The sequence below is a fragment of the Syngnathus floridae genome, chromosome 13 (genome assembly GCF_059516105.1).
Source record: "Syngnathus floridae isolate MCC-2025c chromosome 13, RoL_Sflo_1.0, whole genome shotgun sequence".
NCBI lineage: Eukaryota > Metazoa > Chordata > Actinopteri > Syngnathiformes > Syngnathidae > Syngnathus > Syngnathus floridae.
Genome location: NC_142425.1, coordinates 10,713,073 through 10,728,872, shown reverse-complemented (window position 1 = coordinate 10,728,872; position 15,800 = coordinate 10,713,073). Strand labels below are relative to the sequence as shown.

The 15,800-nt window shown below is 40.4% G+C and overlaps 2 protein-coding genes across 11 annotated transcripts; one reads left to right on the top strand and one right to left on the bottom strand.

Annotated features, from left to right (window-relative positions):
• Window positions 1–168: 168 nt before the first annotated feature.
• Window positions 169–10,880, bottom strand: elovl1b (ELOVL fatty acid elongase 1b). Of its 4 annotated transcripts, XM_088394538.1 has the most exons (9): window positions 10,717–10,877; window positions 5,209–5,331; window positions 2,653–2,746; window positions 2,380–2,570; window positions 2,216–2,296; window positions 1,798–1,854; window positions 1,616–1,721; window positions 1,022–1,158; window positions 169–935 (listed from the first exon to the last, which is right to left on the bottom strand). In XM_088394538.1, the coding sequence occupies exons 3-9, from the start codon at window positions 2,720–2,722 to the stop codon at window positions 597–599; spliced, it is 981 nt and encodes a 326-aa protein (XP_088250664.1). In that variant the 5' UTR covers window positions 2,723–2,746; window positions 5,209–5,331; window positions 10,717–10,877; the 3' UTR covers window positions 169–596. The 4 variants fall into 4 exon arrangements, with proteins under 4 accessions (XP_088250664.1, XP_088250665.1, XP_088250663.1 ...); XM_088394539.1 differs by lacking the exon at window positions 5,209–5,331 and having other exon boundaries at window positions 10,717–10,880; XM_088394537.1 differs by lacking the exons at window positions 5,209–5,331; window positions 10,717–10,877 and adding an exon at window positions 3,029–3,075.
• mob3c (MOB kinase activator 3C) lies at window positions 1,792–15,545 on the top strand. Of its 7 annotated transcripts, XM_088394548.1 has the most exons (7): window positions 1,799–1,899; window positions 9,112–9,359; window positions 12,350–12,505; window positions 13,299–13,429; window positions 14,174–14,722; window positions 14,812–15,014; window positions 15,100–15,545. In XM_088394548.1, exons 5-7 carry the CDS (start codon window positions 14,305–14,307, stop codon window positions 15,127–15,129), a joined length of 651 nt encoding a protein of 216 aa, XP_088250674.1. In that variant the 5' UTR covers window positions 1,799–1,899; window positions 9,112–9,359; window positions 12,350–12,505; window positions 13,299–13,429; window positions 14,174–14,304; the 3' UTR covers window positions 15,130–15,545. The 7 variants fall into 7 exon arrangements, with proteins under 7 accessions (XP_088250678.1, XP_088250674.1, XP_088250676.1 ...); XM_088394546.1 differs by lacking the exons at window positions 1,799–1,899; window positions 9,112–9,359 and adding an exon at window positions 10,962–11,260 and having other exon boundaries at window positions 12,350–12,484; XM_088394545.1 differs by lacking the exons at window positions 1,799–1,899; window positions 9,112–9,359 and adding an exon at window positions 10,962–11,260.
• Window positions 15,546–15,800: the final 255 nt, after the last annotated feature.

Here is a 15,800-nt window from a genome sequence, read left to right as displayed (position 1 = left end):
AGCCAGAGTCACATTCTTCGCATATCCCGGGCGAGAGGCACAAGACAAGCTCATGCTTTTCGTCTTTGTTGCAACAAGGTCACACTCTGATCTGATGACCTGATGGCTACACAAGAAAAAAAAAAAAACCTGAAATTTCACATGAAATAGAAAAAGATGCATCCAAGATCATTTCTATCATGGTTTATTGGCATTTTATTTTTAAATACACAATTTAGAAAGTAGAAAGCCTAACCAATACAATTAGTCATTTGGTTGTAAAACTATTTACAGGTAAAAAGTATTTTCAAGTCTTCTGTACAGTCATCTGTCCACAAAGGGGTTTAAGGCAACCAGTGTGATACTAAACTCGTAAGTCAGTGAATATCTTCTCTTCATAAATTGTGCTTTCCCCCAAAAACTCAGAGAGACAACCGAACCAACCAAATGTGGAATCCCCCTTTGTGGAAGTCATGGACCGCGTGACTTCCCTCCCACGGTTCACAGAGACAACTCAAAATAGGACAAGAAACACAGCCAAAATCATCTTTGGAATCCGTGATCGGTGCATCGGCTTAGTGAGGTCATACTTTTTGGGGAGTTTTCTTCTTGCATCCCTAGGCCTTCTTCATCTTGCCCATGGGAGCGCTGCCGTTTTCGTAGTGGGCCGAACCGTTGGTGGTACCGTTGGTGTGTTTGATGCCGTTTTCGTGGTGCTTGCCGTTAGCGTAGACTGCAGGGGGGGCGGCGGCGGCCGTGCCGTTGTGACGCGACTTGATGTCCTGCTTGGGCAGCCGCTTGCCCTTAACGTAGGCCTGAACCCAGAAGTTGGAGAAGAGCACGAAGAAGAAGGTGCCGTAAACCCACACCATGTGGATGATGATGGGGAACTGGTAGTCGCAGCTGTCCATGAAGTAATACTGAGTCACGTGGAGGGATACCAGGACAAACTGGGTCTGGCAAGGGGGAACCAAACCAAGACGGATGAGTGAGGAGCTCAAGTGAAACGGTAAAGGAGAAGAAGAAGTTCAATACTACGTACGAGCTGAATGGCTGTCATGTATTTCTTCCACCACAGGAACTTCTGGAAGCGAGGTCCGGCAGCAGCGAGGAAATAGTAGAAATACATGATCACGTGGACGGAAGAATTCACCATTGCGTGGAAGGAGCCCATTCCACCTAAGGCCAGAAACACAGAACATAAAGGTAAAAAAATTCAAGTGTTTCTGTCATCTTAAGCCAACACTAGAATTGTATTTTTTGATATTTGTATATTTTATGGGGGTTGAACATCCCTTTCTGGCCCCATCTTATTGATGCCTAAAATTAATTTTCTTCTCATGGAGAGCCAAACGAGCCAATCCGAGACCGTAGCCACGAGACCGTAGTCATTCAAATCTTGCTAACAGCTAAATGAGAAGCTCTTGGTGTATTTCCATGGACTAAGTCACAATTGAAAGAATTTTTCAAAACAAAATGGTGGTTGGACATTCCAGGTTTCCATCAGACTATAAACGGTTATCACTGGCCAGAGTCTGTGGAGAGACAAAGGCTTTTTGACAAGATAGCAAAAGAACGGTATGTAAGAGACACACAGTCACGTCTGCGATCGAAGTTTGAGTTTTTGTGTACTCACCGGGAGCGTAGCCAACTCCCCACCACCAAGTCCAGGGCATGAAAGAATGGTGGAAGATGTGCAGAAAGGTGATCTGGCCGCTCTTTTTTCTCAACACGAAAAAGATCTATCCCAAAAATAAAATTGTCTTTACTAAACTTGACTGACACCAATGTTCATGCTAATCACAAACTGTTACTTACAGTGTCCATGAGCTCGATAATTTTGGAGAACCAAAACAACCAGGCTACCTCGACCATCTAAAGGAGGCAAAAAAAAAAAAGAGACCACCGCTCATAAACACGGTACGTGCATGTTTGTTCAGCTATGCTTAGTTTTTCTTGAAGGAGGGGGGTCGCCTTTTTTCATGCTGTGTCAATGTTAATGCTGACTTTTGCACAACTGTTAAGATCTTTATCTATTGTGGCAACATTTTCCTGTATTTCCACAATAAACACTAGGAAGAGTCATTCTAAGATACCTGCAATTTTAAAATAAGAGACAGCATAACTACTAAAACAAAATGCTTCACTTCAAACTTTTTTTTAGCTTTCAGTATACCCACAAATATTCCCATCTGAGCTATTTTAAATAGAAAAAAATAAAAAAATCCAAACTTACTCGAAGTGCTTGAGGGCTGTCGGACATATCAATCGCGTCACATCGCCAAGTATACGTCGTGGCCCATCCAGACATCAAAAACTTAAAAAACAAACCGACTTAAAATTTTGAAACAACATGCAAAATGCAGCTTCAGCAGACTCGGAGATGCAAAGCAGACTCACCTCGTAGACGATGTATATCGACAGCACCACCAGTGAAAAATTATAGACGATCATGGCTTCTTTTAACTGGAAAGGCTTTCGGGAGGCCATAATATGAGGGCCAAGGTACAGTACAAAGAACAGGTAGCACAGCAAAATTGCAGTCATGGGAACAGGACTCTGCATCAGGAAATGATTCTTCACTCGAGGATCTAGAGGAAGAAAATAGCGGTTGACGATTGTGAAATGGAATAAAAATAGAAAATCCAGAAGGTTACTTAAAAGGAGACTGACCAACTCCTGCGACGAGGTAGTCGTATATATCCATGGCGTGTGAGCCAAACTCCTTGAGCTCTTGCAGCATGTTTGCTGTTTTGTAGCCAGTTACCTAAAATAAAATAAAAAATTTGAGAAACATACCACAAATGCAAAAATAAAACTACAATGATTATTCCAGTAATTTGTTCCGTCCGTTTCTTTTGCGGAACCTTGTGACAGTCTGCACAAGATCAGCCCTCATTAAATAAAAAAAAAAGTGGTTAATCATTACTCAACGCTGTAATTTCCACACACATTAGCAAATCAAACAGCAAGAATTTCCAAACATCTTCAACGTCACGCTACTAAACGACATCACTCACAAAGCAAGAAGCTGCATTTAAGGACATACCTGCTGATTCAGCTGCAGACAAAAAAAAAAAAGCCAAGTACTTCCCCAAACCAAACAAGTCCAATGAAAATTACAGGATGCCCGGCTTAGCTCATGCGACATGGCCTGACATCATGGGGAGGGGCCGGGTGGGGGAGTGGGATGGCTTTCGCCACTCCTCGCTACTCTCAGCCCCGACACACAAATATCGGCAAAAATTAGATTGTAGATCGAGATTGTTGTACCTCTGCAATCTTAAAGTTGAACTAGAAATATGGCGAGCATGAACACACTAAACTGAGGGTCTTTGAGGACAAATGGGACATGTTCACCTTTGAAAGTGGAGTAAGAGAGCGCCATTGTTTGATGTACAATCAACAATGACCGACCACACAAGAGTGGGCCGGCCCTCCTTAAGCCAATATCATTACAAGCAGATATGTTGTCGCCAAGGACGGCAAACAAAGGCGGGTTAAATATTTCCCTCCGATGGGTTTGGAATTAAAAGCCTCCAGGCAATGCATTCAGTAAAAACTATTTGTTTGAAGCTTTGGCCATGTAAGTGAGGGAGGGAACAAAAACATTTTTCCAAGGACAGCATTGCCTTAATAGCAGTGAACTAAATTCAACGAAACATAAAACAGAATGACACCTTGTGTATCTAAAACAAACAGAGCTTTAACCTTTCAGTCCTCTTGACGCTAACGCTTAGTTAACTGACAAACTAAAAAAGAATTCCATATTATATATTTAACTGACAAACTAAAAGAGAATTCCACATTATATATTTAAAACCACAGTGTTAATCATTTTAGTTTGGCTTAATGCTAACAAAAAAAATGCAAATCAGGTTAATGAATAGCATAAGTGTCTCAGGATGTAATTATATAGATTCAAAATTTTCACCAAATCGTGCATTTCCAAACAGCAAAACCACCATCTAACCAGGAAAATAATAAAAAAAAAAATATTTGGGCCTGCATGTACACAATGGACCCACTCACTTTAAGAAAGTTCTCCCGCTGACTCGTCGAAACTTATTCGGCTGGCCGTAACGCATGACAAGATCAGATAAATGACATTTCACAAAACTCTTACGCATAACGCTGTAGCTGGTATTTGAGGCGGGCGCCTCACATTTCAGCAAGCGCACCCTCATGTGCAAACGTCAAGGTCTTGATCTGAGGAAAAATGCTCAACAGTTAAGCCGGAGAAAACAATGTAGCGGACCAGCTGAAAGGAAGGTGGAGCTGATCCGTTAACTAGGCCTTTTTTTTTTTTTTTGCAGTAATGCCAGTATGACAAGTGTCTGAAATAATCGCACGTCCATTCGAGTTCAAAAAATCTCCCAACCATGACAACCATTAGGATAGGGAGAAACAACATATATATAAATCACCTGAAACCCAGATAAAGATCATAGTTGAAGGGAATTGAAATTAAACCTCCGTCTTTGCACTTTGTCCAGCACTTCAACGACAACTAAACGGCACCACAATGCCGATAGTCTTAACACACCAGATTGTAAAGGTAGCACTTGTTAAAAGAATTAAAAAAAAACACCTTTAAATAATTTAACCATATTCCTTTTTGACAATAGGCACTTAATTTGTTATTGTGAGGAGATTAAGTCCGCCCAGAGGTGTGACGCAACACAGATTGACCTCAATTTGCCCGTCTTGACATCATGCTTGTTCCTCGAAAGCACGTTAACTGCACCAATCGAGTGCAACAATCATTGCATCAATTCATCGATAACAATGCCCCAAGTCTAGAAGCCAGAAACTTCCCTAAGAGCGTGTGTAGTTTTCTTTTTTCCCAAGCCACATGACACCATTACCCGTGATCTATCTCCTCAGCAATTTCCGTCAATGCTAAAACCAGAAAAACAACACGATATAACATTTGGATTTTCAACCATGGTTTGTTTGAGCTTAGCCTTGACAACAAAGTGGCGGGTTGACATCTAGTGAAGGAGACAAAGTGGAGTGCTTCCTGCTCAGTGAATGAATCACATGATGGAAAATAAGGTGGGAAGAGTTAATGATGAACAAACAGGGATAAGGGATGTGGGAGTTAAAAAAAAAAAAATGAACACCCAAAGTAAAAAGTAAAGCATCTGTTTGTTAGGGGAAAAGTTTAACCTCCAGTACTCACATGAAAATAAATCAAATGACCAAGTTAGTTCGATTTAAACTTACCCTGCTGAAAAAAAAGAGGACTTTCCAGCTTCGGAAAAACTAAAGCCAGCGTTGAGAGAATCCTCTTCGGGAGCCTCTCTCGCTTGCTCTCTCTCTCGGAGAGAAGAGTGGAGCGGGTAGAAACTGCAGTGCGATGAGGGAGAGAATGAGCGTGTGTGTGTGGAACAGAGGGGAGGGAATGGAAAGAAAAAAAAAAAAAATCAACCGACAGACGTGACTGGTACAGCCGTCTTCCGACTCTCCACCCTCCCTGACTCACACCGGTGGATGAATAACCAGCACAGAAACAGACTGAGAGCGAAATAGAGAAACGAGATGTAGACTCTAAACACACGAATGGAAGCGAGAGCACGGCCTGACTTTCAGTACGACCCCTTTATCTCTCCTCCCAACGACTGACTCTCCTGGCCACACCCTACACACACATTGGCATGGAAAGCTGGCTCTCAAATTGCCCCGTTTGTCCTCACTAGGGTGGGAAGATGAAGCGGGCGAGGAATCAATGGCACCCGCTATGGTCAAGGCCAGCCATTGTTCTGTTATGGCACAGTTTGCTGAACGAGCCTCATAGTGTTCAAATCGGAAATTTGACAAAGAGACAAGAAAAATGTGCTATTTGTTAAAAATATACACGAGGTTTAGTGTATCATATTTCATTAAAAGTGAAATGTTGTGATAAGGCCACCAATCATTAACAGTGTTAATCCAATTTGATTTACTGACTCATATTTGTCAAATGTTGACGTGATAAGCCCACCAATCATTAACATTATAGTCTTAATCCAATTTGATTTACTGACTCATATTTATGCCACCCTTGAATGTTGCGAAGTTGTCATGGAGAACATTTAACATAGTACGTTAACTCTAATGAAATTTCATATTGATTCACGTTTTAATTTGAGTGTAAGCCTAGGCCCAAAAACATGATAAATTTGACTTGTAAATTAAAGAGGGAAGAGGACCATAAAAAAAATTGTGTTTTGAGTGAGTGAAATGCAGATCACAAGAAATAATAACTAGCATAATCATTGTTAGCATCTTTTCTCATTGTGTTATATAATAGGATGACTGAAAAATAACATCACTAAAGTCAATTTAGTTCATCGAGCGATTTCTCCACCTTTGGGTGTGCTCTACATTTTAGATTTCCATCTTGGTTGGACTTTGCAACATTGCCAACACACATAAAACAAACAATGGCTTTGTCAATCAACACCATCCCCAAACGACCATGATGTTTACTCGAGGGCGAGCAAACTCAGACAAAAATGGGACTTGATGACAACAAATCTCAGCTAGCTACCTGACTGCATATGACAGGAATGCCTCTTTACTTTAGCACCTCATTATTCCTCACAAGTAGTGGTTTCCGAAATCAGACTTTATCCCTGCCACACCCAAATATGAAGTATTAATAGCACTAGTGACATTCCCCAATTGTGACTTAAAATATTTTTTTTAAAAGGCAATTAAAGGGGAAAAAAATACACACGGAGGAAGAGGAATTTCATTCATAAGATTGACAAGCGCCACTTAGTCGGGTCATTTGCGGGTGCGGAGAAAAAAAACATGACACGGCAAATGCTCCATATAGTAACGAGTTTAAAATAATAAAATCAGCTGGACTGGACTAAAAGTGCCGAGGCAACCTGGTACACAGACCGACTGGGCTGGTTTGACTTGTCACTCAAGCCCCGTTGGGTTGCTGGTTTACGGGTGGTGGTGGCAGCAGGAGTCGGGCGTCCCTCCTCCAAATACCACACAAAACACCTGACAACAAAATACATCATCATCCCGCAGCGTAGTCGCTTTAAAATGATTGTCATCTCGTCCCGTGAGGCCAACGCCTTGTCAAAATTACGACCTTAGAAACAAAGCCGTAATAGCAGAAATGCAAATGTCAATCATTGTGGTTGTGTTTAAAAGCTAGTTATGAAAGCGCAGGATTTGAATATTCAAGGTTTGATACCATTCAAGGTGTTAAAATATTCAATGTTTAATCCTTTTTTGTTTAAATTTAATGTCAGTTCACTTAATTAAATTGAATGTGTCAGTTGATCAGTAAATTTCCACTGGCAGTGACAAATGGCATCAAGCTATCATAATTGATCGAAGTATTGTGAGGGTCAGAATAAAGTTAAGTATACTTAAATACTTGAAAAAAGATTAAAGGTATGTTTTAATAAGTTTAATTGTGCTCAAAGCATGACTAATAACAAACCTAGTTTGCTGGCATAACTGGTTTTCAGACTTCCATGAAAATAACTTCTATGTAGAGTACACCTCATCACTTTTTTTTTTTTTTTTTTTTTTTTTTGTGTAGCGACCAAAAATATTAGCTTAGCAATTAGCATTGGCTTCTTGCATTGTGACTTATCTGCCCTGAGTGAAAACGATGCTGTATCTTATTTGCTACCACAAAAGTTATGATTAGTTTTGACAATTTTGATGCCAGCTAGCATCTTGTGCCTCAATCTGAGTGCGTTCATGCAGCACATTATCTAGAATCACAAATCCGATCAAAAAACGATCAATCGTTCATCACCACACTCGAAATCTACAATGACCTTATTTAGTTAGCAGCCACCGTCACCCAGATAGGCCACAAAATGCTGACGCCAGTAAAATTCCTGTGACAAGATGTATTTCTGATATACGTTTGCGTGCAACGACACTTCGAAATCTTCCGTGATAGCAACGTATGACCTAATGTCATCATTGGGTGTGGAGTTCAAAAGCTTGACTTGCTGCCATGCGAGTAATTATCACAGTAATTGCTATAAGTTTGAAGCAAAACAACTCAATGATATTTAAACCATTAGGTGTGTGTGCAACTAACAAAACGAGTGCAAACATATATAATCGACATTTCGAGTCTGCCATTGCTGTCAGGGCCAAACTTGCTCTGTTGTAGAAGCACCGTGTGAAATATTTGCAGTGCGCTCATACATCCAGACCACACAAAGAAATTTAAAAAAATAAAAATTCAAGTGCATGCCAAAACAACACGTAGTGCTAAAACACCTGCGACATTTAAAAATAGAAAAAAAATTATGGATGAGTTACTCCTGACAAGAATTGTATAATAACAGAAATTTTAGAAATATAAAAAGAAATATTACACTATATTATTTTAAAAATTACTAGTCCATGTTAGTCAAGACAGTGAACATTTGGAATGTACTATAGGCTCACTCGCATATAGATTTCAAATACTCATGTATGTACAGAGTGAGAGCTCTCATGTTATTGTCACATTGTGCAGAATCTATGATGACGTGTTAAATTTTCAGAAAAAAGTTAGCAATGTCCCAGAAATAATGAAAACCCATGTTTGATGTAGTAAATGCGCACGAGAAGTAATTATCCACCTCAGAACTGAATAAATCAAACCAATAGGGAGGACAAAACATGAAGGTGCAACCTGAGGCTAGCGGGGATGGAGCCAAAGTCAAAATGAGCAGTCACAAGCTGGTGTCATTCTACGCTCTTCACGACTCAATGTCAACATAACTTGCTCTGCCGCTTTGTCGGAGAAAAAAAAACTAACTTACCAAACACCCCTAGCTCATACCGCAGCTATGTAGCAAAACACAACATAAAAACTGAAGGGTCATAATCTAATCCCTTTGCAATGTCGGGATTATTTAAAGTAAAAAATAAAATTCAGAGTATTCAACAAAACCTAATTAAGAATTGCATAAACAGGATGGAAGCTACTCTCTACTCAAGTAGTTTACTGTTACAGCCCCCCCCTCTAATTTTATTGGAATGTCACATGACTAGCCTGAGGACAAGGTGCAGCTGCTTGAGACCCCCTTGTTTAGAAATGGATGACCTTTCACCTTTACTGATCTCATTCTCCCAATGCCACACCTTCCCTCCCTCTTGCCTCCACAGGTTTCTCCCTCTCTCGCCTATGATTCACTTTTCTGGAACTTTCCACAAGACAACAAAAGCACACCGCTGCATCCTTACCAATGAGCTCATTAGCGATAGTGGAGAAACTGCATTTCAGCAGATGCCTATTACCAAACGGAAATGCTGAAATGTGGAGGTGTGGCTACTCACTCAAACATATTTTGATGATCTCACAGCATGTCTGTGTTGGAAAGGAGGACAAAGGTGAACTGCAATTTTAGAACCAGGTAAATAGATTGCAATTTGTGTGAAAACACCCTTACACTTGTTATTGCAGGATATTTAAAAATGATTTTCAGGGATATTTTGTTTGAAAGCAGCACCTTGCTGTGTCTAGGGAATGTTTCACAACACTAATGGGACTATTTTGGTTGCTTTATTGATCCTGTCGAAATTTGCAAGGGACTCAATTGGCCCGAGTAAACGCGCTTTTGCAGGTCGGACTTCCTGTCACAGGAAATGAAATAAAAGCCGCATTCACAGGCTTCTGCCAAAATGTCACGTTCAAGCCGCCAATGTATAACTGCAACAAATGACATCATCCTTGACAGTGCCTGTTTATATTTCAGAAGCAATTATAGTTAAAAAGTTTTAACCTGCAAATATGCTCATAAGTTTTAAATATATTATGCCAAGGTCACCTTTATAACTATTTGACAACAGAGATGCTAAACTCAGTATAAAGAGTTTAAACCTTAACTCACCACTATTATTTACAGGATGTTTAGGCCTGCTACTTGTTTATGTCAGGCCAATTTGAATTTGAGAGTCCAACAATGTGACAGTTTGCTGTGTAAACTACATGCTTTGCATAATTAAACACCACGGGCAACACACTATGCAAAACTTGAAAACCCCCCGCCCCCACTTTTTTTATTTTTAAACTGAAAATTGCAAGGTTTGAAGTATTTCCAAACTGGGTGAGGAAATAGTATTTTAAGTTTATGAAGTAAGGGGGGGAATGACGTTGATATTGCAAAAGACTAAATCCCATACCGTACTTATTCTCAACAACTCATTTGTTCGATGACTTTCCTATTTATTTTAAAATAGAGGTTAACCAAAAATGTTTGTCCATTAAAAGAAAGAAAAAAAGGCACTTTTTAATTGTTGGTATTTTAGCAAGGAACTTGAAGTTTGCCTTGGCAGGGGCAGTCCCCATGCACTCGTGGAATGTTAGAATCACTGCCTACAAGTCAGTTGTATTTAACTTTAACGATCTTGCATTAATCGATTAAGAGTTTTTGATTGTTTAACAACCCTAACTTACTACTACCCAAACGTGCACGCACACACATTTTGATATACATGTAACTTCAATCAAGTGCCAAAATGAAGAGGGCGTGCGTCAATAATGTCGGTGTGAGCAGCTCCGACGACGGACAAATGGTATAGAGCACAATCGGTGTCGGAAATTACCGCCGCAAAAAAACAAATAAATAATGCAATCCAATCATAAAACGCATACGAATAGAAAATGTAAACCGAGTTCGGCTTCATAATTGATGGAGTGGAGATGGAGTTGCACTAAACTCGATAAGTTGACATGCAGGAAAGTTTTTCATGGCATGTTAAGTTACTTACTCACTCACTCCCTTTTTTGGGGGGGCAGAGGATCGAATCAAGCCAGCGGAGACGGTCAAAACGAGACGGCTAAAGTGGCCCGACGCGTGCGTCTAGTTGCCTCAACCTGTTCATTTCCGCATCAAACTTTGAAGCAGAGCACGGCAAAATGCCTTTGAGACAGGAAAGGTGGAGTCAAACTCTCTGGCGCGCTTTGTAAATCGTCTCATTTGCACGTCATCAAGTGAAAATGCCGCAAAAAAAGTCGCAATTCTGAAATAATGATTGCACGCTTTGTAAGACAATTTAGAATTAGTAGAAAAAAAGAATGATAGGTAATCACGCTTGAAATAAGCAAGCCAGGGTTTCCAGTTGTGACAAAGATATGGACTAATATGTCTATTATAAATTTTAAAAAATGTCAGTGACATCATAAAAAAAAAATTACTCCATATTTAGTTCAAAGACATTTGTTTGTGTACTGCTGCACCCAAGCAGTCTCAAATCACGACTAGGCTATTGTTATTTTTGTCTTGTTATTTGATTGATTCTGAAAGTATGAATGGTAAGTACAAGAATATTTGAATGATTCTCTCATCATCAGAACATTACTTTTATCATGTCTTAAAAATTGCTAAGGATAGTAAGATAAAACCGGTTTTGCTTGAAAAGTTGAACCTTCCAATTTTCCGTTGCAGTGGTCTTACCATACCATTGTTATCGTTACAACACAATCAGCGTTTTGTACTTTGTAAAACGTGATTTCCGTGCTGATAATATTGACCGGAAAGGAGAATGCGTTTTGATTGTGTTTGAGTCTTTGAGTCTGAGCCCCCCTGGTGCCATCCAAGTCTTCAAAAGCGAGACAAGGGTCATCGCCCTGCGGGGCCCGTTCACCTTTCGTAATAATCTCAGAAACTGATCCGAGTCGTACTTGTCTGTCAAACAACGGCTCCGCCGGATGTTTAACAAAGGTGCTCTATAGAATCCACGCTTTCGCTCTACATGCTTGTCATAGTTAAGAGTTAAGATTCTTGTTCATGACACCCCGTTCCTGGAAGGGACAAGTAAATGCTATTTAAAGTTGAAGTTCAACTACAGCATGTCAGCAATGTGGACGAACCATAGAGAAAGCATGAATGGAGTGCAGGTGCACCAAATGAAGCAAATACATTTTAGAAGTTGTCACTTTTTTTTTTTTTAACCAACTTCAACATCCGCCTGACAGTTGAGGCTTGACACGATTGCGTTGACACCAACATCTGGCATGAGACAGCGGCAGGCATATAGGCAAAGTCATGCAGCCACATTTTGCGGCGACAGCTTTTTAAATGATCTCATAATTATTTTAATTGGCCTTTTAGAAGCTGACTTATGACTGAAGTAAACAAGGTTAAGGTGATGCAATGTTCTACTCTATTCCTAGAGTGGAACACATTGCTTTAGAGGATATGCATAACAATAATTATACAACTACTGTCTCTCCATACCTACTTTAATAGTTTGCTTATGTTGTCAACTATTGGCTCCTTTATTTTAAGATGATACCCAAGTAAAAACATCTAAAGTAATCATATCCATATGTCTTTCAAATCATCTTTCCCTATCGAAATAAATGCAAATGACATTAATCTGTTGGGTTTTTTTTTTGCAGCGCCAGCTATACCTGAAATAGTTTAAAAGACAGGAGGACCTCAAGTGGCCAATTTGAGTTACTACAACTTGTATTGCTTTCTGGGTTGGAAAATTCCCTATAAAAAACCCAAGTGACAAAAGTACTCACATTCTGGTATGTGCGCATATATAGGAGGTAAAGATAGGTGTGTTGAAAGGAGATTCTTACAACGATCTGATTTGACCCCTGAACCCAAAACTTGCATTTTTTCCTAATTTGACACAACAACAAAAATTAACAAAAAATTACCCTGTTGAGTAACGTTGTGATTTTAGCTATCAAAACCAAAACAAACCAACAAAAAAAATTCCCTTTGTAATTTCCGCAACCTACAACTTCTGAATGAAGTTTCACGAGGGCGTTTCTTTTGGTGACTCAAATCCTCGACGTGTATAGAGCGTGTCTTGTGGGTTGTCGGTCTGAATACAAACTAGTGAAACTGATACTGATCACTTTTAAAGGGCCCGGGAACACCTTGGGGCCTTGTAGGGATAACCTAACCACATCACTCTGATCCCATCATGAACTTTTGACTGAAGCACATTTTATTCCATGAAAACATTTAAAGGATTTAAATGATACGTTGTCATAAAAGAGCAGCCCGCTCTGCCAAATATTCGGACATATTTGCGGCACTGTTGTGCTCCACTCTCTGTACTTGTGGTGGATAGACGTGGCCCACTCTACCGGAGAGGGGGGGGGGCGGGCTTCTACGTGCTGGTAGCGAGAGGAAAAGTAAAGGGAAAAGAAAGAGGAAGGATTGAAAGAAGTCTTTTCCCAGCGTTCACACATATGTAGCAAGAGCAGGCACAGAAGACAAAGTCAGGATGTGACATCATCTGCAGGAAAGGAAACCAAAAGAGTAGTTCAGCTTTTTTCTTGACTTGTGCGTTGTTGTGGAGCCAAGTTGAACGTCTGTTTGAGACAGGGAGAGAGAGAGAGAGCAAGAGAGGGAGGAGAAAGGGGTAAAGCAGCTGGAGCTGTCCTCCAAAATACACTCCGGCCTCTCCCAAAGCTTTCGTCAACATTGTGGAGCTTCCATTGTAGCACAACAAGCAGGTACAACTTTTTCTTATTCTGTCCTATTTGTGAACTTATTTTGCTTTAACGCCACCAAGCTCGTATTCCGATTTAGACCAGGCAGGGTTTTTTTTAGCTTGTGGGGTCAAACACAAGGGAGGTATGCGTATACGTCAGATGAGTGCAGGATCAGACATGCTTTGGCTTGAAGCTATGAGGGAAGGGGGGGGGGGTTGAAGCCCTCAAGGATTTATCTTTTGTGGTACCAAAGGGGTCCGTGTTTATTAAGTCTTGCTCGGAAACTCTTTTGTTGTGGAGCTGTCTCATGACCACGTATTCACGCACCCCCACCGAAGAGGAAGAAAAATGATCTCTTTTGCAGATCACTAAAATCATTATGTCATCTTTTTCCCATCATTTTTTTTTTGGGGGGGGGGTCTTAAATGTTTTATCAATTAGAAATGGACATACTGTCACATTTCGACACTCGTGAAGTAAAAAAACAAAAACGTGGAATTGTGTAGAGTCACTTTACACACAATTGTTGATGATAGTGTCACGTTGCATCCAAGGTCAATAGAGGTCGAATCTAATTTGGAAGTTCACTGTAAAGAGCATAAGACCTGGAAATTCGCATAATCCAAATACCAAATCATAATAATCAAATGTTTACCAGTCAGCTTGGTTAATGATTGACATTTATCATGGCATGCCTCACTTCATTCACTCTCACACTTTCCACCACTGACATTACGTGAAATTCAAAATGTTTATTCTTCACAGTGAACCCCAAGGATCTGGAGCCAGTCTTGACCAGGTTCTTGTGACCCCATCCGGGCCACCCCGCCATCTTCAAGGCAATTAAACTCCGGAGAGTACAAACAGCTCATCTGTGGGGAGGAACTGCTAAGGACATGGCTTTGTGTTTGGGTCAGGTGTTCAGCAAAGACAAAACGTTCCGACCTAGGAAACGTTTCGAACCCGGCACCCAGCGGTTTGAACTGTACAAAAAGGCTCAGGCCTCGCTCAAGTCCGGCCTTGACCTGAGGAAGGTGGTGCAGCTGCCCGAGGGCGAGAGCCTCAATGACTGGGTCGCAATGCACGTGGTGGATTTCTTTAACAGAATCAACCTGATCTACGGAACGGTCAGCGAGTACTGCACCGAACGTACCTGTCCCATCATGTCCGGGGGACTCAGGTACGAGTACAGGTGGCAGGACGGCGACGACTACAGGAAGCCCACCAAGCTGCCTGCTCTCAAGTACATGAACCTGATGATGGACTGGATCGAGTCGCTGATCAACGATGAAGATATCTTCCCCACCAGAGTAGGTGCGTGTGGTTCATGAAGCTTCATTAATGTGCTACTGATTCAAACGGAGGTTGTCAGGATGAAATTGTATCCATCTATTTTTTTGCAGGTGTTCCTTTCCCCAAGAATTTCCAGCAGGTGTGCAAGAAGATCCTGAGTCGGCTCTTCAGAGTGTTTGTGCATGTTTACATCCATCACTTTGACAGTGTATGCAGCATGGGTGCAGAGGCCCACATCAATACCTGCTACAAGCACTACTACTACTTCATCTCGGAGTTCAACCTCATCGACCACTCTGAACTTGAGCCCCTGGTGAGACATGAGCACTTTTTTGGAATGTAATTTGATGAGCTTGCACCTCACGGATTTTAATGTGATCTGTTTTGTTGTCCTACAGAAAGAGATGACTGAGAAGATTTGCAATTGAACTACAAAGATGAAGACTAATGCTCACCTTCAATGAACTTTAAACTAAGAACATGTAACAATGTGAGCGGTGTGAGTGTCACTGTGAATTTTTACAAGCCAGCCACAATTTTTTTCAGGTGGTGTCAAGATGTGGATTACTTATGGGAACAATGGTGCTGGTTTTTATGCTTGTTAATATTTTATGCTGACTTTCCTCCTGTGCATGTATTTATGCTTGGCCGTTTTAAAGCTATTTTGAGCTTTTTTTTTTACGTTTATTTAAGCTTGTTAATATTTTTTTGCTGTCTTTCCTCCAGTGCATGTATTTATGCTTGTCCTTTTATAAGTTGAGCTTTTTTTTTTACTTTTATTGAGTAAATAATTTTTACTCACTCTGAAGAACTCAAAGGGAAAGAATAAATCAAAATTAATGGACATTATCTGCTCATTTATTCATTTATTTATTAATTTGTAATTATTTATTGTTTATTAAATTCTATTAATCAACCGGTCCCATCTAGGCGTAATCGAAGACAATGACACCCGAAGTGGGGAGGTGAAACATGGATAAAAAAAGATTTTGCATAAAGAAAGAAATACCTCTTCAAAGTTCACCAATATCAAAACAAAATCCTTATAATGTTAAGAGGCGTGCCAAATTACGTCACAGGCGTTTTCTAGCCAACGAAT

Excerpts from the sequence above, each read along its gene's own strand:
- elovl1b (XM_088394539.1), bottom strand. The coding sequence starts at position 2,722 with ATGCTGCAAGAGCTCAAGGAGTTTGGCTCACACGCCATGGATATATAC. Across the intron at positions 1,722-1,797 it reads TTATCGAGCTCATGGACACT|ATCTTTTTCGTGTTGAGAAA; the intron begins GTAAGTAACAGT and ends TTTTTGGGATAG. Across the intron at positions 936-1,021 it reads ACATGACAGCCATTCAGCTC|ACCCAGTTTGTCCTGGTATC; the intron begins GTACGTAGTATT and ends CCCCCTTGCCAG.
- mob3c (XM_088394552.1), top strand. The coding sequence starts at position 14,305 with ATGGCTTTGTGTTTGGGTCAGGTGTTCAGCAAAGACAAAACGTTCCGA. Across the intron at positions 14,723-14,811 it reads TATCTTCCCCACCAGAGTAG|GTGTTCCTTTCCCCAAGAAT; the intron begins GTGCGTGTGGTT and ends ATTTTTTTGCAG. Across the intron at positions 15,015-15,099 it reads ACTCTGAACTTGAGCCCCTG|AAAGAGATGACTGAGAAGAT; the intron begins GTGAGACATGAG and ends GTTGTCCTACAG.